This window comes from Chrysemys picta, chromosome 5, assembly GCF_011386835.1.
Source record: "Chrysemys picta bellii isolate R12L10 chromosome 5, ASM1138683v2, whole genome shotgun sequence".
NCBI classification, from domain to species: domain Eukaryota; kingdom Metazoa; phylum Chordata; order Testudines; family Emydidae; genus Chrysemys; species Chrysemys picta.
In genome coordinates, this window is record NC_088795.1 from 80308596 (window position 1) to 80332452 (window position 23857).

Genomic DNA, 23857 nt, shown 5'->3' on the forward strand with positions numbered 1-23857 from the left:
AACCTTCAAAGATTTGAGAGGATCTGAGGCTGTCCCTGTTAAATCTGCAGCAAACCAGAGAGGCCATCCTACCTGCTCAACTAGTAAATACTCTTCTCTCCCCCTCCATGCCTTCCCATTGCCTCTATCTGCAAACCTCCTTAGATCCACTCCTCCACATAGAAGTCAACTAAAAGTGATTACTGGGTCTAGCAGGGGTTGGGGACGAGTAGGGAGACCTTTCTGACCCTCACCCATTGAACAGATTAATCCAATGAATTTTATTTTAATAATCGAGGGCTCCTCGGCATGTAAGTAATACACCTCCACCCCGATATAACGCAACCCGATATAACACGAATTCGGATATAACTCAGTAAAGCAGCGCTCCGGGCGGGGGGGCTGCGTGCTCCGGCGGATCAAAGCAAGTTCGATATAATGCAGTTTCACCTATAACGTGGTAAGATGTTTTGGCTCCTGAGGACAGCGTTATATCGGGGTAGAGGTGTACAAGTAGTAAATAATAATCTGTCTGATCTCAAGCTAAGAAGTGGCAAAAAACAAAAGTGTTAGAACTTTCCAACTGAGAACATTGCCACTTTTTATATTTCTCTTGATTTGCAAGTAGTTTGTCTGCTTATCTTAAAATTTATCCTTTGGTGGAAATTTTTGGTGGAGGAAAAGTTAATCTATTAGCCAGTATCTACTCTCACAAATCAATTGAAGGATCATGGGTCCTACTATTGTCAGAATAGGATACTTTAATCTGCCACCTGTTAATTGCTTAGAAAAGGAGGAGCTGTGGTGATTTCTTTGTTCCGTCATGGTTTCTCATATTTTAAATTATTAGTCCAAATTAAGAAAATATTTTCTCTGCACCCACAAAACAAGTGACAGTAGGGATTTACTCTTTCAACCAACCAAATGTTATCCATTCAACAAGTTCCACCCATTCATTGGTTTATGTTCCTTTACAAGTTTTGCAGACAGTATGCACTGTTTGGAATGGTTAAGATCCAGCCCTGACGGTGTTTCTTATTGGCATGATCAGTAAATACTCATGTCCTAGCAGAATCCACTTTTTTAGGTGCATATCATCCTGACCTACTGGACACATTCCAATTTGAATAATACATTCTTCTTAATGAATATACCCCTTCTACTTTCAGCTGGTGAATTTATTCTTCACTGCACTTCCTTTAAACACACGCACATGCTCACAAAAAAGAGAAAAAAACCTGTTGTGTAATGTCGCTGGTGCAGAACAGTTGCCACATTCCATGTTTGGGTGAGTTTATCCCTATATGTATACTGTCTGAAAAAGCACTTTGGGACATTTGGGATGAAAGGTGCTGATTGAATTAATTGCATTCAGTTATATTAAATTTATTATGTACCATTGAATGTAAAATCAAAAATATACCACTGGTTTTAATGTTTTTGTCCAATTTAATTTTACCACCATAGCAATCCAAAAAATAAAGAACCTGATTAAATATTCAGTAATTTATTAAGCCAGGTTTTGGACTTGATTAAACTGTTTTATCCACCAATGGGAATTAGCTTTTATTTAGGAAAGTAGCTAAAAAAAAGAGATGGGAAAATTACTAAAATATTGTTGATTTAAATAATGTTTTAGCATCAGAGCATCATTTCATCCTGTGTTCAGCTGATGTAGAAAAAGTCTCTCTCAACTGTTGGGTTGTTAATAGTTTCAGAACTCCAGGTCAGCTAAGATTCTAACACTGTTGCAGACCTATTTTGCAAAGCTTACTTTTTTTCTATAAAAGGGGCATGATGATAGATGTAAAATTCAGAAGGAGGGAGGCAAATTTTAGGCCCATCAGTCTTGACAGTGTCCCTTAAGTAATTCCTCAGATTTATTCCAACATTTATTGCTCCATTCATCCACAATTCAGCTCACTTCATTGACTCTGATCCACTGTTAAAAAAGCTGCTCTGTACAGGTCATACCAACTTTCTGTTCTTTATGAAAGCAATTCTTTTTTAGAGCATCTTAACTCTTCCTTTAAAATAATTATTTTTAGAAAAAAATACAGAACTGCCGATCCATGAGAAACAGAGGAATTCAGGACATGTCTGTTAAGAAGGGGAGGAAAAGTTTAAATAAAAGAGAGGATGAACTGAGACCGAGGAAGAAGGAGAGTCTTCAACATTACTTTGTGTTTTCTTCTTTCCCTTTTTAATTAAATCTTCTTATAAACAAAGCAGATCAGGCAAAGCAAATAATTTAACAAATCTTTGTTTGGCTTAAATAAAAGACTTGCATCTTGGTTATATCACTTCACTAGCAAAACAAGGAGAATTAGGCCTTGGCTACACTTACCGGCAAGTTCGACGGCTGGAAATCGAACTTCTGGGTTCGACTTATCGCGTCTAGTCTGGACGCGATAAGTCGAACCCGGAAGTGCTCGCCGTCGACTGCGGTACTCCAGCTCGCCGAGAGGAGTACCGCGGAGTCGACGGGGGAGCCTGCCTGCCGAGTGTGGACCAAGGTAAGTTTGAACTAATTCGAAATAAGGTACTTCGAACTTCAGCTACGTTATTCACGTAGCTGAAGTTGCGTACCTTAGTTCGAATTAGGGGGGGTAGTGTAGACCAAGCCTTAGTTTTCCAGGATTAGTGGCTCGTACCCCAAGTTATTACCAAAATGCATTTTAATGAAAAAGTAGCACTGATAGTCAAGTTAAGCCAAGATGAAGATGAAGACCAATAGTTAAATGCTTAGTATTATTACTGAAACTCAGAGACAGAGTCTAAATTGGCAATGCATTGTCTAAGATCAGTTTTTGTGGATCCTTCTAAAAGTCAGAACTTTTGAGGCAGCACCATAAAAATCCATGGTACAGCAAGAGCCTTTTGGACAGCAGTATATGCCTAATGCCTGCGTAATTTATTTAGATTTTCATACCATACTGCCATTCCAGAGGTACTTTAACAGCTTGTGGTGATGGTTCATCTGATAGCAAGACTTGGAGCAAACGTTAATATAATATAAAGTGTTTTTCAGTCATCTTTGATCAAGGATCTGCCAAGTGACATATGATAAACAAGATTTTGCTCCAGCCTCATGGGAGATCTAGATTGATGGTCTTTTCCATTCAAAAAACCTCACCTTACCTGCAAATATAGGAAGTGAGGAAATGAATTTTGAATTTTAAATTGCTAAAGAGAGAGAAAACAATCTAACAGGATGGAGTGAGAGATTCTAAAGAAAGACCCCTTCTTCTTCGAGTAGTGTCCCCATGGGTGCTCCACTGTAGGTGTGCTTGCGTCCCTGCACTGCTGATGAGAGAACTTCAGTAGCAGTGTCCGTTAGGCCCACACATGTTTGGTGTCTCCTCATGCTGTGCCACAAAACTATCCAGCACACGCAGGCTAACCTGCCTCAGTTCCTTCTCAGCTGCCCCTGCTAGAAACTGAGCTACTCGCAGTCCATTAGGATTGTTGCTCTTTTCACATTTATATAGTTAGTCTGTTAGCATAGTATAGTTATAGTTTATCCTTTACCCCTTTTGTTCTTAACCCCCCCCCAAAATAAAAAAATAAAAAACCATTTATTTTCCCGCTTTTCTTCCCCATTGGTACCCTTTCCCCCCACCCCCCATGGGGTATTCCCACTTCATCGGGCTTCAAGAAGTGCCAAGAAGGCGATCCCGAACCTGACACAAATTATAATGCAGAGGGTCCATTCCCATTCTCATCCAAAAGTGACTATTATTGATTATCTATGACTCTATGATTATTGATAATGTGGTAATGCCCAAAGGACAAAATCAGGAACAGAGTCAGCTCTGTTAGTACAAACACATAGAAGGACATGGTCTCTTCTATGGGTAAATAAGGTGCTAGCCCTTTTCCTGGCGAAACTTACTCTCTGTTCCATGTCGACTCAGCTGCACTGACTGATGCCTTGAGGGATAAGGACAGTCAAAGCTCCACTGGTTTGCTCCTTATCCAACTGCCTGGGAAGGCGTGTAGTGGCCCTGCAGTAACAGCTCACTCCTTCTCCTGTGATGCAGGTAGCCCTGCTGTGAACCCAGGGATGTAAGGAACTCCCTTATTCCTTCATTGTATGCATAGTCTAGCTCCCAATTAAACCTTAAATATTCAAGACACACACACATAAGCATATAAGCAAATATCACATATCTTGTTAGAGTTTTCCTCTATTTCCCCCAAACCATCCTCCACCACCTTCTATCTTAACTCTCTCTGCCTAATTGTTTCAGCTAAAGTTACCCACTATTAATAACCAAATGTGCAATCCTTCCACTTTGTCCCCTAGCCCCAGAAATAGAATCAAACTTAGTGGCATAGGAATGAAGGGGAGTAGCAGCCAATTAGATGGTGCCTCTGTTACAAGGTGAGTTCATGGTCCCTCCTGTCTCTTCTCACTCCTTCCTGACAGTTGTGGCTGCTCTCCCCTTCTACTCCAGCGAGGATAGGATGACAATCCATTCTGAGTCAGGAGCAGTGGCCAGCATGGTTTCTCCTTCCCCCAGACCTAAGAGAAGTTTGGTAACTCCTGTGATCATGTAATTTTGGTCCTAGCCAGTGCCTCTCCTGATTGACTAGATACCATTCCTTAGTTCCTGTAAGTCACTTCCCAGTTCCAACTCTAGCCCTGCACTCTGCAGGCTCCCTTTTAGATGTTCTCCACAGGAAGCCTCGGCTTAAACCAAGAGGTGCTGCGCTAACACTTCAAGTGGGTCAGGCATCCACATTCCATGTGGGCAAAAAGAAGACAAATCCTGGTTGTGGGGGACAAAAAGGGAGAATAGAGAGTTGTGGGGGGAAGGGAAGCAGAAATGTGATGAGGGTAGGAAACAGAAGGAGCTAGGGAATAAGAAAGGGGAGAGAGCTTACCAGAGGGCTATGTTTACATTCTGGTGAATTATAAATTATTTTCTCTCCCTTTTTTCTCTCACCGTTCTAGGGAAATAATTTACATTTCACCAGAATGCACAGAAAACTCTCTAAGGGTCCCAGCACCCCGTGCTCTTGACCTACTTGAAAAATTATACCTTGACTTTTTAAAAAAAACATTGGCAACTGCCCATGATAAATGAGGACATGTCATCCCTCTGACAGAACACAACTTTATTTTGCTTTCATGTCTGATACTGTGTCTCAGAATATCTTACTTGAAATATTAATTCAAATTAACTGGGTCAAAAACACGGTCATGTGGATTGAAAACCTGCTCAGAGACCATAAATTAAAGGGTAATGTATCAAATTGAGAGGAGGTCATCACAGGGATCATTTATTGAACTGGTCTTATTTAACATCATCATTAATGATGTGGATATGGGAGTAAACAAGACTACTCCGAAGTGCAAAGCTGAGTACAGAAAACTTAGTGAACCAAACTACACTCCAGGACTTTGGTTATGTCTACACTTGGCAGCAGGTAGAGGACAGACACTGCACCCACAGCTAACACAGGTAGAAATAGTAGCGTAGATGGTGAGACACGGCTTAGGTGACTAGAGTATGCGGCTCTCTATATACCCAAGCAGAGTTGTTCAGTGATCCCTCAGCACCCTTCCCTGGCTGCAGTGAGACTTGCCCCACTGCCTCTCTGCTGCTGGAGCCTTTCGCAGTGGCATGTAGCTATATGCTGCAGTGTCTGGTATGGATGAAGCCTGCCTTTCACTGCGGCATTTAGCTATATGTGTCATACCTGTACTCTGCCTTAAATGTAGAGAGAGCCTTTGAGTGCACTTCTAACGTGTCCACAAAGGATATTACTGCATAGCAAGTGATGCGCTATAAATTCTCACCCTGGCTTGTCGCGTGATAACTTGCCATGTAGACAAGCCCTTATTGGCAAATTGAAGAGTATTTAGAAAAGCATAAGAAAAAATGATCAGGAAGCTAGAGGAAAGATTGAAAGAGCTAAACATTTTACTGTATGTGTAGGCTAAGCATGGACTAAGTGGGGACAAATTTTTCAAAGGTGGGAGAGAGATGATTTAGTACAATATCTAGGAATGTAATTAGTTGTAATAGGATGAAACTAAGGAAGGAAAAATTTAGGCTGAATAGGAGGAAAAATATCTGACAGTGATTCCATTAAGATGCGTAATAGTCTCCCAAAGGAAGCGGTAGAAGCTCTGTTTCTTGCAACATTTAAAACTAGAGCAACAGCAACAACAAAACAGAAATGTACTGTTGGGAACAATGCTGCATTGGCCGAGGAAAGATGGACTAGATAACTTAGTTGGTCTTTCGTATCGCTGTATATAAATTTTCCAAATGAGGTATAGCTGGCCAGGTATTTTATCAAAGTGACTATTATTCTAGAGTGTTATAATAATCTGTTTCACCAGCTGCATGCGCAGTATTATATATTGCCTATTCAGCATTTCCAACTTCAAGTGTTCAGAAGTTGAATCTGCCCCTCCACCCAAAAAAAAATTATGCAGTTGGCTCAAATATCATGAGATTCTAATAAAATAATAAATGTTGGGTTCTTTATGTTTGCCTTTTGATCCTGAGCGTTTAGGATGCGCTCAGGTGATATTTTAATCTTTTTTTTGCGGTCATGAGGGGTATATTGGGAGAGGGGAAATTCTAAACAATTATAATCGCAATACAGCTTGGAAAGCCTTCTTGTAGGTACAAAGAGTTTGCACAAGTAATGGGAACAGTACAGTGTGGCATCAGTAAGTAATAATTTTTCACCCTCTAAACGTCTAGGAAAATGTTCCTTACACGAGTCACAATTATCCTAGAGGTTTACAAATAGAAAGTTAGAATGAAGCTGGAGCTGAAAATAAGCAGGATAAATATATACTGAAAGTAGGTAAAATAGTTCAATAAAGACACCAACTTTTTCTACACAGAAGCAGAAATGTGCAGACTGACTGCGTGAAAACTAAGACCATCAAAAAGAGAGCCACAAGTGAAAACCAAAGCTCACTCTCTTACAATAATATTTCTGATGAAGAAGTTATCTCACCACAGCAAGAGTAGATGTGTCCTTGTTTTAACTTTTGGCAATCTATTTAAAAGGAGAAAAAATATTTTGTTTCCTTAGTGAATTGCTTAAATTATTGGCAAACTTGCACTTTTTTAAACCTAATATAGACTGATTGTGACCAAGGTCAAGGGCTAAACTACCAAAGCCATTTGGAGAGTCAGAGTTCATCTGCTTTGTGAATTAAACGTATTGAAGCCTATGATTTATATTGCAACCCAATCATCTGAAGCTGTCAACTTCTTCCCAGAATAAGCCCTCCCCAACCCAGTCTCCCTTCCTGGCTGCCAAACCATTCTACACCCCACAGGATAGGGCTACCTTTTCCCAACCAAAACCAAGCATGCCCAGGCACACCTGGCAATATTTAGAAAGATATCCCGATACATACTCCTACTCATATGCTGTATACATGTTAATCCAAAAGAGAGAGATGTGACAAGCTCTCAGTAAATGTGGAACAAGTTCACTCTTGACTGGAACATTTTGTAAAAATGCATGCTCAATTCATCTGGACCCAGAGATTTGTTATGTTTCAACCACTATGTAGCAATGCTTGCAGCACTTCCTCAGTAGCTATAGAGACATTTAATCTCATCCATACAAAATCAGACAATGCAGTAAGGTCAATATTCTTTAGAGACAGATCAACTATTTTTTCTGTTCCACATGCTTGGGGGAAATGGAGTGGTTTTTAAAATGTAACAAATGTTTCCTGCATACTAGACAATTTATTTTTGATCCTTTTTTGATCTTTGATTTGATTAATCCATCTTTTTATTCTTTTTCTTTTGGTTGCTGTGCCAAAATTCTGTCGGCATTATTCTCCTAATGTACAAAAAATTTACATTTGTTCAGTTTAATTAAACATTCAATCTTTTTGCTAAGAGCAAATTAAAGTTCCTCCATCTCACCAAAATAAAATTTTGCAAAGTGGTGGACAATTAGTTCTAATATGTGATTTCTGTAACTCATATTTTCCTTTCAAGAATTTTTATAAATCTCAATCTTTGTTGTTTAATAGAGGAGCCAAGACCAATTATTTCTTCTCCGATTGTGGTCTTCACAGCTTTCAGAGAACAGTCTCCCCCACACCTCCTGTGTCACTAACTGCAAAATATCTTTCCAAGGAGAATTTCGACCTATTCACGGATCAAGGGATTTAAAATGACAAATTATCCTTCGTATACTAGAATGCTTGCCAGATGGTACGACCTGCCAAATGTGTAACACACTGTGGACATAACCTGATACAGAGACCGCCCCCCACCCCGTATCACATTAAAGAAATCATGCACAGTAAGGGAATCTGAGGATATAATTGATTCTGCAGTAGAAGTGATGTCTACTCAAAAAAAATAAATTCTTATCCACAGGATAGAATTGCCTCCAAATGTCAGATAGATCAAGATCAACAAACTTGTTCCTGAGAAGTATGGCTATGTGAACATTATAAGCCACAAATGCATCCATTTCCCCTTTGCCTATACCTGCACATGCCTGGCTTGTCTAGGGTCAGCTGTATTACAGAGTTGAAATTCCTCATTACCATATAAAGGACCTGATGTGATTGTTGTTGTTTAATATTTGCATAGTAGCAGTGTCCTGAGGCTCCAATCAGGATTCAGGATTCATTGTGCTAGGAGTAGTAGAAACTCATAGTAACAGAAAATGCCTTCTCCGACAAGTTTATAGCCGAGGAAGGCAAGTGACATACAGAGGTTGAGAGGCGAGGAAAATGATCAAATATGTACATTAGGTTGCATTTTTTATCATAAGTTCATAAAGCTAGAGCCAGTTGTCCCAACTGCTACTTAATCTGGCCATCATCAGTTGTCTGATTCCTGATCTCACATTGGTGTACACGAAGAGTAAATGCATTGCAATAAATAGTTACCGCTGAGTATAACCTGTGTGAGATCAGAAGACTCAAGACCTGCACATAATAATAGCTAAACTTTTATCATTTTCTTTCAGAAATGGGGTCCAATATTTTAACTGTGTACTCCAATCCATGTAAAAGCTTTCATAACTTTTCCCAACTATGTTATTTAATAAGAGAATATTGAGGCTTTAAGTTTAACTCATCACTGCCTTTTGTCATTTAATAATATAGTTATGACTTGCAACAACCAAAAGTCATGATTGTACAAACAGTAACTATCTGGAATAATACTTATTCAGTATTTCCAACTTCAAGTGTTCAAAAATTGAGTCTGCCCTCCTCCTTCCAAAATCATGCGGTTGGTTCAAATATGATGAGATTTTAATAAAAGAATAAATGATGAGTTCGTTATATTTGCCTTTTGTTTCTGAGCCTTCAAAATATGCTCAGATCATGTTTTTCTGCAGCCACAAGGGTTAGAAACTTGCTTTTTTAAAATGAAAACTGAGAGTCTCATCTAATCACGTGACTGTAGGAGCTGGGGCTTTAAGAAAAACACCAAATATCTCAAGATTCATGGTAAAAGCACAATAGCTGGCAATACTTCTGAGTGCCATGACTAGTCAATCCCATTCACTGTGGAAGTGTCTGCAGGACTGGACCCGTAGGACTAAATTCAACCATTGGATGCCTTTGAAGACAACCAGAGTTGCCACAGAACAGAATTTGGCCCTTGGTGCAGTTTAACTTTTATGCTGCATTCTTTTAAATCCCAAACCTACCATTGATTTCAATGGAAGTTGTTTTAAGAGTACATCAGGTATACAGCATTAGATCATTAGATTATAACTACAGCCACACTTCTTAATCTACAATGATGGAAAAGGTAATTCTGCAAAAAGTAGAAGTTAGGGCATTTGGAAAAAGCAATGTCTTTTTAAAATATATGTTTATTTTACTGCGTATCTGTGGTAAATATTTCAGCCTACAAGTGTTTGAGGGAAAAGATTGGACTGAATTTCATGGTGGTGGTAACTTATGCAGTGCTGGTGAAGTAAATGGAGCTCTGCCAATTTACTCTTGCAAGAAATGGGACTAATTCTCTGCAGGAGCAATAAATATAAATATAAGTGGAGATTTGTGTTAATATTTTAGCATATAAACGACTTGGGTCAGTTTAAGTAAAAAAGAAAAAAATGCTGCTGATTTTGATTCAGTCTTAACAAGAAAGTATATTTTGAAGTTGCTTTGACAAGGTTTTAAAGCCATTAGTCCAATATCCTTCACCTTTTATATATTCTCTTTGCATATAAAAGCTGTAGGGCTACACTGAAAGAATAATTTCTCTGTTGTTCCCCACCTCATACAAAAAAAGCCTGTTTAGTATCTTTCTCTGTCTTGATGCACCATTGACATGAATTGCATTGTTGCTAACCCATTAAGAGTACACTGAAGTAGTAACCCTATTTTTTAAGGAAATCAGAGATTTGACTAGAAGGCACATGAGCCTCCTTCCCTCATACTAGACCAAGGATTCCTATTGTCAGATGCAGTGGGCATGAAAGCAGCAATTTTACAGCACAAAAACTCCAATAACATTTACTGCGGTTGGCTGAGATTGAAATGCACACAGGCATTGCTCAGTCTTGGTTGCTTAAGCACCAGCTTCCCTTGGCTTCTAGCCAATTTGTGCATTTCAAAGAGACAAGTCCTTTAAGGGGAAAGAGTTTTCCTTGTAACTTGCTGTGGGGTAAACAGACCATTCAGGCATAGTTTATTGCATTACATACTTGACTATGCATAGTAGAATGCAACAAAGTAATTGGTAGAATTATTCTGATCATTAGAATTCATAAGTATGAAATATCTTATCTAAGCCAGAAAAAATATGCTACTAAACTGCTGATAATTTATTATAGAGGATTGAAAGCTATTCGTTTAGTGAAAATATTCTACGTTTATTTTTTGTTTGAGACAAACTAGTATATCCCTGGTTCTAATCCAGAAAGTTGAATTAGCGTCTTTCTTTTCTCCATTCTTCACTTCAATACAAATTTTTCAGCATTTTTCAGCACATGGCTATTACTTTGTTTTATAGAACAATTCTCTGTATGTAAAAGGTCATTTTGTTAGAATATGAGATCTTCCAAATGGAGTAGTCACAACATTACAAATGCAGAGGTAATTATAAATGAAAGGAAGGTTAGTTATTATAAATCCTTCTGTCATCATTTTAACTAATTTTAATATGATATAAAGTCTGTCTTGCCGTGAAAGTAGTAATTAAGAGTAACTTTGTTCCATTATATCCACAACTTGGAGCCCCACGTATGAAATATTCCTTCAAATCTTAGTTTGCATGTGCTTCTTAAACCATTAATTTAACAGAGTAGAAACTATTCAAATAATGCATAACTGAATTTATTGCTATAAAGACAAATGTTATGATGTCTGAATATCAAGTAGGATAACTCGGGTATTATTGAACTAGAATACCAGCAACTATTGTTTGAATCTTTTAATTGTTTCACAAAGCTGCCAAAGTGTTTTCTTATAAATGGTGTAAGTAGGCTTTTTTATTAGCTAATACTTCATTCAAAAGACTTCAGGTTTTTTTTTTCTTAAGTGTTCAGGAAGGGTTTAAAATAATATCTGGTAATCTTGGGTTTCTGGGTTTCTTTCCAGTAGTTTGCCCTTTGTTGAATGGGAAAAAGGCAAGAATAGGAATTCGTCCATCCCTCAGTGAGTGTATGCCTGTAGCAAAAATGCTTCAGAAAGCAAGTGAAGCACTTCTAATGAATTGTGCTTTTGATTATTTGAATCTGCACAGCATTTCCATCAGGTTTTTACAGCTGGACTTTTGCTGTAATTGCTACTGGGATGAGATGCACAACATGGGGTATTGGAACTAAATAGTCATATTGTTTTACTACCCAAAAATATATGGCATAATAGGAGCAACAGACTTCATGAAATTCACACTTGAATATCTTCATGTTCTTCACCCATTTCTGACATGCTGCTAATTTGCCAGCGGGCACTCTAGATGGAGGTGATAAAAATGGCAAAGCTGAAAGATAACATTTCTTAAAGCTACTCTACACCGCTAGAGTAAGAAGAAGTTGATATGGATTGTAAATGTGTAACAAGTCTTCAAAGTGGTGTTTGTTAATTAACTAGGTGTGTAATTTTATTAGTGCTAGGAAGATTAAAAAGTAACAACAATTTCCAGTTTTAGTCTTTTTAAAACATAGCATAAATTGGCAGACAGAAAGTGTTTCCATTGATATAAACACCAACTGGCCTATCTTTCTCCCAAACTCTTGTTTGTCCTGATATTCAATTAGGTATAAACCATTTTTAACACTTTTATCAGGGTGAATTTCAAGATTAATATTTCTTTGTTGAGCCCTTATAATGTATTTTTCAAGAGAGAAAATTATAAAGTTGATACTTTTACCCTATTAAGTATTAAAATTCAATACCAATGGCTTATTCCAAATGGCCTTTCTGATCCATGCCTTTAAGTCTGTCAATCAATAGATTTGTAATATGGAATATTTTTAGCTTTGCTTTATGGTTTTTGAGTGAGTAATACTAATTAATTGGCATCAGAATCCTTAAAAATGGCAACCATGACTTTTTTAAGTTCATAGTCTTGTTCGCTTATTTCTGGTTTTAATTGCACCTACTACTGAAAAATCCTTATATGCTCTGTATTTGGAGATAAATTCAGGCTGTCATGTGCACACAGACACAAGCCAGAAAACCCAAAAGCACAGAGACTCAGACAGATATGTTTGTAACTTCCAGTTTCTTGCAAAACCTTTAGAATAAGTTGCTTTGCAAGCCATCTGAAGCAAGAGGTCTTGATGGGCATTTCTAGGCATGGCCTAAGGATCAAGTTGTACATATATACTATTTTAAAAATTATGCACACACCCACATACAGATTATTTGTGCCATTAGCATAGGAATGTAGGTGCATCATAATCTCTCTATGACTTGGTGCTGTAGAGAGATTGGTGAATAATATCTTGGCTAAAATAGAAATCAAAACAGTCTTAGATTTGTCTTGTGTTAAATAGTTAATATTACTCATATACATAGAACATTCCTTTTTGGGGGGAGTGGAGGCGGGGGCAATTTTATAGAGGTGCTGCTGGTTAGCAGGTTAGCATTTGTCCTGGAGTGTGGCATGAGAATAGTTATTAAGGAGGTTGAACTTCCAGAGGAAATCTCTGCTTACTTCATGTATGTTTTAACGTCTATTTTCTTTTGTGATGTCCCATGCCATATTTAATCTGTGCAGTCATATCTTTAAAGAGATAAGTCTATGCCTATGTGGTTAGAACTTGCATAATATTTAAATGTAAAGCAGGAAGTATTTAAACAACATACATTTTAAGCAAATGAAATGTAGATGTTTAAATTGTAATACTGTCTACACCAGAAGTTCAAATAATCAGAAGGCAGACAAAAATCGAGAGTGGTTAAAATATGCAATTTGTTTTCAAGCTGAAATGTACGCACAAGCTTCTCTGATAAATGTTAGCAATACATGATAAACAAGTAATAGCTTTCCATAGACAATTTGAAAAGTATCAGTAATTAAATGGCCTATTTTAACCCTTAGTGGTCTTATTTAGAGTTCTGAAGTAAAAGACAGATGCTCAGAAACCTTGGTGCTTGTCTTTCTTTCCCGCTCCCTGAGTCTAATATCATGCACAGTGGACACACAAGTAAACACACAGATGGTCCCATGTGATAGAGAAATATTGATCACCTTTTAACAGAGGCCTATGACATCTACATTGCATTAGTTAGAGGAAAATGTAAGATGTTGAGGTGCTGAACATGTGGATTTGGAATTTTTGTGTCACAAATATTCTGTACTGGAGACGCTTCCATTATTGGTATCCACAAATGACACAAATCCATGTGTCATATTCAGCTTCCATGCCAGTAAATGATTCTGTGATATATCTGTTTTACATACTTTGAGCCATGATTAAAGTTCTGATTTCAGTATGTTATGACTCAGACATCATTCATTGGAAGTCAAAGACCTCCAAGTAATTTGAATTTATAGCAGTTAGTGACAGAACCCATGTCTGGGGCAAAAATTATCCCGTGGTTAAAATAACGTCTGATGCGGTCCAACGTGCTTTTTGGTTAATTATGATCCTGTTAACAGAATATTTTTACTAGATGGAGGAATGTTTTAGATGTGAATTTGTATCCATCTGTTGGTTTTTGTCTTATACTTAGATGTAAGTTCTTTGAGTCAGGGACCATCTTATGTGTTTGTACAGTCCTAGTCCTTGATAAGGCTCCTGAGTGCTATGGTAATACACAAATAATAAACATATGTTCATTTATACCTGTACTACCATTCTAATTTGATAGCACTCTCTCACTTTGTACATGTGTGAATGACTAAACAAGTCAGGGCTGAATTAAGGTTTAGGTACTTATAACCCTGTGCTTTGGGTCCCAGCTCCTGGAGTCATATGATTATATCAGAATCTCATCAGCTTTGATTTTTTTTTAAAGTAAGAAAAGTAAAGTTTCTGGTCCCCATGGTTATGAAGGAGTTTGAAAATTTGCAGGAATGGGAAAGAGAACTCATATTGCTGTTCCTGAGGGAGATGGGAGCCCTACTACCACTCCTAGGAACTTAAGGAGGGGCTTAATGCTGCTGCCCCTGTCTCTGTGGGAAGAAAATGGGTCACCTCTTGCCATCACCTCTCCAAGTGTGTGGGAGTAGGGCCATAATGGATCTGTGTTGTGTGCTTAGGGCCCTGGATTGACTTGTTCTGACCCTGCACAAGGTGACAGGCAGTGGAGAATCAGACCCCAGTGTCTTGGTATTATTTGTGGTTTACTGTAGGATGAATTGTCTTCCATAAATCTGCATTAAAATTATAGGATGCAGCAGCCATCTTAAGTTTGCTTTATTTGTGGAAAAACAGTTTAATAAATGAGGAGTCTGTTGTTGACCTGAAGTGATGTATTCTTTTGTAGGGCTGCCATGTCCACATCTCCTGTGACATGCCCACATCCCTGCTAGAGTGTCATGTGTCCAACAGAGTTGCAGACAGGCAGCAGGGTTTCCTCTGCGATTGCTGCTTATGCTGGGTAGGTAGCCAGGTGTCTGCTCTCTCTCTACTCCTCCTGATGGCTTGCAGCCACCATAGAGCAGTAAGCCAGGAAGTAGAGTAGCGAGGAGGCAGCAGAAGAAGAACAGATGAGGAGAGACTCCTCTATTCAGCTGCCCCTGCATGCATCCCAGATATCGCCTCCAGCTGAGAAATAACATACACTCAGACGTGGGATATAATGTATGAAAATGGACATTTCACTTACTGAAATGTTGGGTATCATGTGCGGATTGTTTTCTTTGTTCCCTTTGTTCCATTCTTTGTTTCATTCTCTTTGCTTTTATATTTCGCCTTCTCTTAGTCTATTGTTTTCATTTAACCCTTTCCCTCTTTTTTCCCCCTCTTTTCTTTTGAGGCCCTTTTTCTCCTCATTCCCTGGATAATAAATCTTTTACAGGGCCATTCAATCCTTCCTTCCTGCTTTTTCCCCTTTTCCAATTGTCTTCCTCATCTTCTTGTTCAAGCTTTTTGCCGCCTCCTCCTCAATCCCTTTGTTGTTCTCTCAATGGAACAGGTACATCTCATGAACAGATCCTTTGCTAAAAATGTATCTGCCTTAGAACAGCTATTCAGTGGTGGAGGGGAGGGGGGTTCAGCTTCCCAGCCTATGCTTCCCATCCCTCACATGCCCTACACAATGAATGCCAGTTAGATTTTTATATAATTAAAATAGCCATGCATTTTCTTTCTTCTTTTAGTATTAGTGTCTCCATATTAAAGAAATAAATAGTGTGCAGCATAGCTTGTGCTTGTACATATTTTTCAAAACCAAAAAAATGTAGAAATCCAATCCACCTTGCAGTTCTCGTTAACCAGACATTTTTAAACCCTTCTATTCAGCTGCTGAGTGAGTACCCACCATCTGTGCCAGGGCCAATATAACACAAAGCCAACACAAATAAAAATCAGCTTCTTTTATAATTGGGGGATAGGGAGTGCCAAACACAGTTCTGCCTAGCTCTGATTGCCTGTTCTCCCCTCTAACAGAAAAACACATGGGAGGAATGAAAATTGATCTGAAAAACTGACAAACTTCTCTCTTGGTGGGAGGTGGGAAGGTGAAATTTGCATCTTCCTGGAGGAAGCAATAAGACATGTCCCTGAAACCTCTTGGTATCTGATGATTTTGGCAGGGAAATAAAACTCCTGACCCCATGGATGCTGGACTTTTTTGCTGTACCAGGGAGCTGTCCTGCCCTGGACTCCCTTACCATGCCTGTAAGAGGAGTAACTGCTGCAGGGAGTAGCACTAACTTCTAGGTGGATTTCCTGAAATTTGATAGTCTTTGCTGCATAGCACAGCTGCTCCATAAATTCTCCAGAGGTGTCAGTCCCACACGATCCAACAATCTATAGAGTTTCAACTGTGCATATGAAGAGGCTTATTCCTACTCACCATTCAGGGGAGTTATGCTACGTATCTGTTGCCTTTACCCTTCGATTGTTTTCCAGCTTTTTTATACCCATTTGCTTCCCTGCACACAAGCCAACAAAGGTGAACATATGGCCACATATTTATTGACTTCTTTTCTTTCTTTTTCTACCCCTCATAAATCTCCTTCCCAAAACTAGTGTTGATCCAAAATAATCTGAGAAAAGCAGAGAGAAACTTTGTGTCAGGACAAAGCTATGAAAAATAATAACTATGATGATCATTACTTCTGAAGATCCTAAATTATTTATCACAATTCTTTTCCTTAAGATGACTGATAAATACATTTTAAAAGTCAGATTTTTTTTATCAGTCAAGACTGAAGTTCAGAATTTGAGATTTCTCCTACAAGAGTTGATAGCATTAGACAAATTTAAAGCAGTTTAAGGAACTGCATTCCCTACACTGTTTCAATTAGTCCCACTACACAAGTTCTGTTTGTTCCGAGACATGACAGGCAGGCATCAAAAGTAGGACCTCAGTGACTTCATTGTATATCAAAAGACTGCTCTTTACATAAGTGGAATGATTCCAGTCTTGTAGCATCTTGATATGCCGAATGTGTAGCATGTATGTGTTTGACATTTGAAATAAATGATTAATAGACTAGAGGTTCACATAGCAGAGTTTATACATCTTCTCAGGGAAAACAGCTGGTACTTATCTGGTAGGTTGAAGCTATTGCAGAAGTTTCTGTGTACTGGGATAGGAGTTCCTCTTGAGGGCCAGGGGAAATGAGTGGACTGTCCTTTACCGTTTTTCTTACTTTTTCCCCTTTTCTCCTCATGCCTCACCATTTTCCTTTGTTCTCACTGGTGATGCAGGTCTTGGAATTGTCTTGTATGTTAGTAGAAACATTTTCAACCCGTCTGAGTTTCCGTAATTCCATGTCTAAACATTAGCTGCTTATACTAACTGCTGTTTTTGCCCCCTCCAGTGGTTTGAATTTTAAAGAGATTTAAGTGCTTGTAAAACAGGAAAGCAAAATTTCATCTGAGTTAAAATTATAAAAGCAAAAAGCATATAATTTTCAACTCATATTAGAAAAGATTGTTTTTGTTGCTTTTTCTATATAATGTTTTGGAAGAAACTCAAGTATTTTCATCTGATTATGTTTTTAGTTTAATTTATTATCCTGGGAATTCCTCAACTATATATTCAGTAAATCAGATTACATGCATTTTGCAATAGTGACTATGAAACAGACCCATGTGGAATATCTAGGTTTAGTAAACTTTTTATAAACAAGCAGAAAAACAAGCGCACAACCTGAAAAGAGGTCAAAAAACCTCTAGAGTAGCTGCACCCTGGCACCATAATCTCCTACATCTCTACAGAGGGTGCAAAAAGAACTGGTAGTCTTTGAATCACAGGTAATTGCCTTTTTTTTGTTATTTTAATTGTCAGTATCTAGAAAGGAAGTGCATAAATTCTGCTACATTTTAAAAGAAATCTTTAATTTGTAAGGAAATATTAATCCGTTAATAAAATGATCCCAGCTACTTAAGGCTATATATTAATGAGAAAAATAATTTGGTATTTTGGAAATAATCATAGAATCATATAAATGTGATTTGGAAGGGACCTCAAGAGGTCATCAAGTCCAGCCTGCTTTGCTGAGGTAGGCTCAAGTAAACCTAGACTGTCCCTGGCAGGTGTTTGTCTAGCCAGTTCTGAAAACCCCCCAGTAATAAGGATTCCACAGCCTTCCTTGGAAGCCTATTTCAGATTTTAAAGGCCCTTACAATTAGAAAGTTTTTCCTACTATCTAATCTAAATCTCTCTTGTTGCAGATTAACCCCATTACTACTTCTCCTACATTTAGTGGGCATGGAGAACAATTGATCACCATTCTCTTTATAATAGCTCTTAAATATTTGAATATTATTATCAGGTCCCTCCTCAGTCGTCTTTTCTCAAGACCAAGCATTCCCAGTTTTATTTTACCTTTCCTTATCGGTCAGATTTTCTAAACTTTATATCATTTTTGTTGCTCTCTTTTGGACTCTTTGCAATTTATCCAAATCTAGCACCCAGAACTGGACACTGTACTTCAGCTGAGGCCTGACCGATGCCAAGGAGAGTGAGACAGTTACTTTTTGTTGAATTTCATTGTGTTATTTCAGACTAGTTCTCTAATTTGTCAAGGTCAATTTGAATTCTAATCATGTCCTTCAAAGTGCTTGCAACCCTCCCAGCTTGGTGTCATCCTCAAATTTTATAAGCATACTCTCCATTCCATTATCTAAGGCCTGGTTTACACGGGGGGGGTGGGGGCGAGCTAAGTGTCTTCACTGCGGTAGGTCGACTGCTGATGCTCCCCCATCGATTCCGCCTACGCTTCTCGCTCCGGTGGAGTACCGGAGTCATCAGGTGAGCGCTCGGTGGTCGATTTATCGCGTCTTCACTAGACGCGATAAATCAACTCCCACCGGATTGATCGCTCCGGAGGTAAGTGTAAACATGCCCTAAGTCATTAATGAAAATATTGAAAGTACCAGGCCCTGGACTGACCCCTGCAGGGACCCCAATTTGACAGTGAATTATTAATAACTACTCATTGATGGTTTTAATATATTTGTTTCAGAACTACTTTTTTGATGTTCATTTTCTATTTATTTATGTTACTTTTTAGAATTGCAGAAAATACTTATAACCATTTGTGGACCTGTTATAACAAAAATAATTCTACACCTTTATTGGGCCAAGAATAAAGATTTTAATATCTAAGCTTTGTGTCAAACTCTTCCAAAATAATTTTAGTCCGCCAAAAGGCATACATCCTTTTCTGATTCAGTATTTACTAGAGGGCCAAAATGTGAACAAATATTGACCTAAACCTTGCTCATCTTATTCAGATGAGTAGTGTTATTGACTTTAATTAAAGCTGCTTGCCTGAGTAGATTCATAGATTATAAAGACAGAAGGGGCCATTGTGATCTAGTCTGATGTCCTTTATAACACAGGCCATAGGACTTCCTTGAATTAATTCCTGTTTGAACTAGCAAAAATAGATCTGCAACTAGGGCCCTTGATTTCAAAAGGGCAAACTTGAAAAATTAATGAAACTACTTAGGGAAGTGGGCTGGACTGAAGAAGTCAAGGACCTGAATGTGAAGGAGGCTTGGAATTACTTTAAGTCAAAGTTGCAGAAGCTATCTGAAGCCTTCATCCCAAGCAAAGGGGGAAAATTGGTAGGGAAGGGTTGCAGACCAAACTGGCTGAGTGAATATTTCAAACAGGTGATTAAGAGAAAGCAGAGCACCCACAGGGAATGGGAGAGAGGTATCAGCAAGGAAAGCTATCTCTTGGCGGTCAGAAGGTGTAGGGATAAAGTGAGAACTGCCAAAAGCCAAGCAGAGTTGTACCTTGCAAAGGAAATTAAAACCAATAGTAAAAGATTCTATAGCCATATAAATAAAAAGAAAACAAGGAAAGAAGAAGTGGGATCACTAAACAGTGAGGATGAGGTGGAGATTAAAGGTAATTTATGCATGGCCCAATAACTCAACAAATACTTTTCCTCAGTTTTTAATAAGGCTAATGAGAAACTTGGGGATAGTGGCACAGTAATGGGAATGAGAATATGGTGGCAGAAATTACCACATCTGTGGTGGAAGTAAAACTTAAACAGCTTTAATGGGACTAAATCGGAGGCCCCAGATAATCTGCATCCAAGAATATTAAATGAACTGGGACATGAAATTGCAACCCCAATAGCATGGATTTTTAGTGAATCTGTGAACTTGGGGTTGTACCCTATGACTGGAGAATTGCTAATATAGTTCCTATTTTTAAGAAAGGGGGAGGGGGACTGAGCCAGGAAATTACAGGCCTGTTCGTTTGACCTCAATTTTATGCAAGGTTTTGGAACAAATTTTGAAAGAGAAAGTAGTTAAGGATATAGAGGTGAATGATAACTGGGATAAAATACCTTGGGTTTATAAAGGGTAGATTGTGCAAGACTAACCAGATCTCCTTCTTTGAGAGGGTAACTGATTTTTTAGACAAAGGAAATGCAGTAGATCTAATCTATCTGGATTTCAATAATACAGTTCCACATGGGAAATTATTAGTTAAATTGGAGAAGGTGGGAATTAATATGAGAATTGAAAGGTGGATAAGGAACTAGTTAAAGGGGAGACTACAACGGGTCATACTGAAAGGTGAACTGTCAGGCTGTGGGGGAGGTTACTAATGGAGTTCCTCAGGGACTGGTCTAGAGACCAATCTTATTTACCATTTTTATTAGTGACTTTGGCACAAAAAGTGGGAGTTTGCTAATAAAATGTGCAGATGACACAAAGTTGGGAGGTATTGTCAATACAGAGGAGGACCAGAATATCATACAAGAAGATCTGGATGACCTTGAAAGCTGGAATAATAGAAATGGGATGAAATTTAATAGTGCAAAGTCATGCACTTAGGGACTAACAACAAGAATTTTTGCTATAAGCTGGGGACTTATCAGTTGGAAGTAACAGTGGAGGAGAAAGACCTGGGCATATTGATTGATCACAGGATAACTATGAGTCGCCAATGTGTTGCGGCCGTGAAAAAGGCTAATGCAGTCCTAGCATGCATCAGGTGAGGTATTTCCACTAGAGATAGGGAAGTGTTAGTACAAGTGTGCAAGGCACCGGTGAGACATCATCTGGAATACTGTGTGCAATTCTGGTCTCCCATGTTTAAGAAAGACAAATTCAAACTGGAATAGGTGAAGGGCCACTTGGATGATATGAGGAATGGAAAACCTACTTTATGAGAATAGACTCAGACCTTGGCTTGTTTAGCCTAACCCAGGGGTCAGCAACCTTTAAGAAGTGGTGTGCTGAGTCTTCATTTATTCACTCTAATTTAAAGTTTTGCGTGCCAGTAATACATTTTAACCTTTTTAGAAGGTCTCTTTCTATAAGTCTATAATATATAATTAAACTATTGTATGTAAAGTAAATAAGGTTTTTAAAATGTTTAAGAAACTTCATTTAAAATTAAATTAAAATGCAGAGCTCCCCGGCCTGGTGGCCAGGACCCGGGCAGTGTGAGTGCCACTGAAAATCAGCTCGCGTGCCGCCTTTGGCATGCTGCTATAGGTTGCCTGTCCCTGGCCTAACCAAAAAAGGCTAAAAGAGGGATATGATTGCTCTCTATAAATACATCAAAGGGATAAATAGCAGGGAGGGAGGGGATTTATTTAAGTTTAGCAGCGATGTAGACACAATAACAAATGGATATAAACTGGCAGCCAGTGAGTTTAGGATTGAAATTAGACAACAGTTTCTAACTATCAGAGGAGTGAAGTTCTGCAACAGCTTCCCAAGGGGAGTAGTGTGGGCAAAAAAACCTAATTTGTTTCAAGAGTGAGCTTTATAAGTTTATGGAGAGGATGGTATGATGAGACAGCCTACAGTGGCATGTATCCGATCTGTGACAGCTAGCAGCCTATATTCCCAATGGGTGGTGATAGGATACTGGATGAGGAGGGCTCTGAGTTACTAGAGCAAATTTTTTCCCTGGTGTCTGACTGATGGGTCTTGCCCACATGCTCAGGGTATAACTAATAGCCATATTTGAAGTCGGAAAGGAATTTCCCTCTGGGTCAGATTGGCAGAGACCTTGGGGTTTTTCACCTTCCTTTGCAGCAGGTTTAAACTAGTGTAAATGATGGATTCTCTGTAACTTGACATCTTTAAATTATGATTTGAGGACTTTAGTAACTGAGATGGAGGTTATAGGTCTATTACAGGAGTTGGGTGGGTGATGCTGTGTGGCCTGCAGCATGCAGAAGGTCAGGTTAGATGATCATGATGGTCCCTTCTGGCCTTAAAGTCTGAGTCTATGTCTTTGAGAAAAAAAAATCCAATCTTGATTTTAAACTTTCCAATGATGGAGAATCCACTGCAGCCCGTGGTAAGTTGTTCCAGTGTTTTTCTTCTAGTCTGAATTTGTCTGGCTTCAACTTCCAGCCTTTGAATTGTGTTATACCTTTCTCTGATAGAATGATGAGCCCTTTGTTATCAAAGTTCTGTTCCCCATGTAGGAACTAGTAGTTTGTGATCCAGTGGCCCTTTAACCTTCTCTGTTAAACTAAAGAGATTGAGTTCTTTCAGTCTTTTACTATAAGGCACGTTTTCCAATCTATTAATCATTCTTGTGGCTCTTCTCTGAATCCTTGTCGATTTATCAACATCATTCTTGAATTGTGGACACCAGAAATGGACACAATATTCGAGTAGTGGTCACACCAGTGCCAAATACAGAGGTACTATAACCTCCATACACGTACTCAATATGGGGAAGTCATGTTCAGCTGATTATCCACCATGACTCCTGAATACTTTTCAGAGTCATTGCTTTCCAGGATAGAGCCCCAGGATAGACTACATTCTTTGTCATAAATGTCTGACTTTTACATTTGACCATATTAAAATGCATATTGTTTGCTTGCCTCCAGCTTACCAAGCCATCAAGATCACTTTGTATCAGTCCTCTTCATTATTTCCACTCTCCCAATCTTTGTGTCATCTGAAGAGTTTATCAGTAAAGCTGTTATATTTTCTTCCAAACTTCTAGGTGAGCTTAAATATCATAGGGCAAAGAACCAGGTCCTGCAGGGCCCCTCCTTGATGATAATTCCCTGATTACAGTTACATTTTGAGTCCTGTTTGTTAGCCATTTTAAATCAATTTAGTATGTGCCATGTAGATTTTGTGTTTTCAAAATCAGAATGTTTTGTGGTACCAAATCAAATGCCTTACAGAAATCTATTACATTAATACTATTACCTTTATCAGCCAAACTTGTATTCTCATAAAAAAATCATGTTAGTTTGACAAGATCTATTTTCCATATACCCATGTTGATTGGCATTATTTATATTACCCTCCTTTAATTCTTTATTAACCAAGCCTCATATCAGCCATTTGATTATTTTGCCTGGAATCCATGTCAGGCTGACAGCCTGTAATTACTCAGGTCATCCCACTTAAATATCAATGTAAAGCAAGGATAATTTGATGTGTATTCTGCAGTTCAAAAAAGTAGCAGCATTAAATTGAGAAAAATTAAATAATATGTATACAGCTCAAGGGCCTAATCCATCTTCTATCGAAGTCAATTAGAAAGACTTCAGTGGAAGTTGGCTCAGCCCCGTAGAGTCTCTTTGCAGTCTCAAGGTATTGTTATAATGTGCAAAGGTTTCTTACCAAAGTTCTTTTGACCTCAAAGTTTTTGTGTTTGTCCTTTGTAAAACATTGGAGAAAGGGTAGATCAGATGGACAGAATAAAAGGTACCACATCACCTGCCTTGTTAACTCTTTACAATTGCAAGGTGTGAACACCGTCATTCATATAATTGATATTAAAAAACCTGCTATAAGCTATGGAAAA

General features: G+C 38.4%; 1 protein-coding gene across 35 annotated transcripts in view; it reads left to right on the forward strand.

Moving 5' to 3' along the window:
• The window catches only part of TENM3 (teneurin transmembrane protein 3), a 2213160-nt gene that overhangs the window by 1973028 nt on the left and 216275 nt on the right, over window positions 1-23857 (forward strand). The window contains exon 3 of one of the 35 annotated variants that reach the window (XM_065596731.1): window positions 1149-1267. The exons of the other annotated variants lie outside the window; for them this stretch is intronic. Coding sequence (XP_065452803.1) covers window positions 1228-1267 — 40 coding nt within the window. The 5' untranslated portion in view covers window positions 1149-1227. The remainder of the gene's footprint in view (window positions 1-1148; window positions 1268-23857) is intronic. 35 annotated transcript variants of the gene reach the window in all.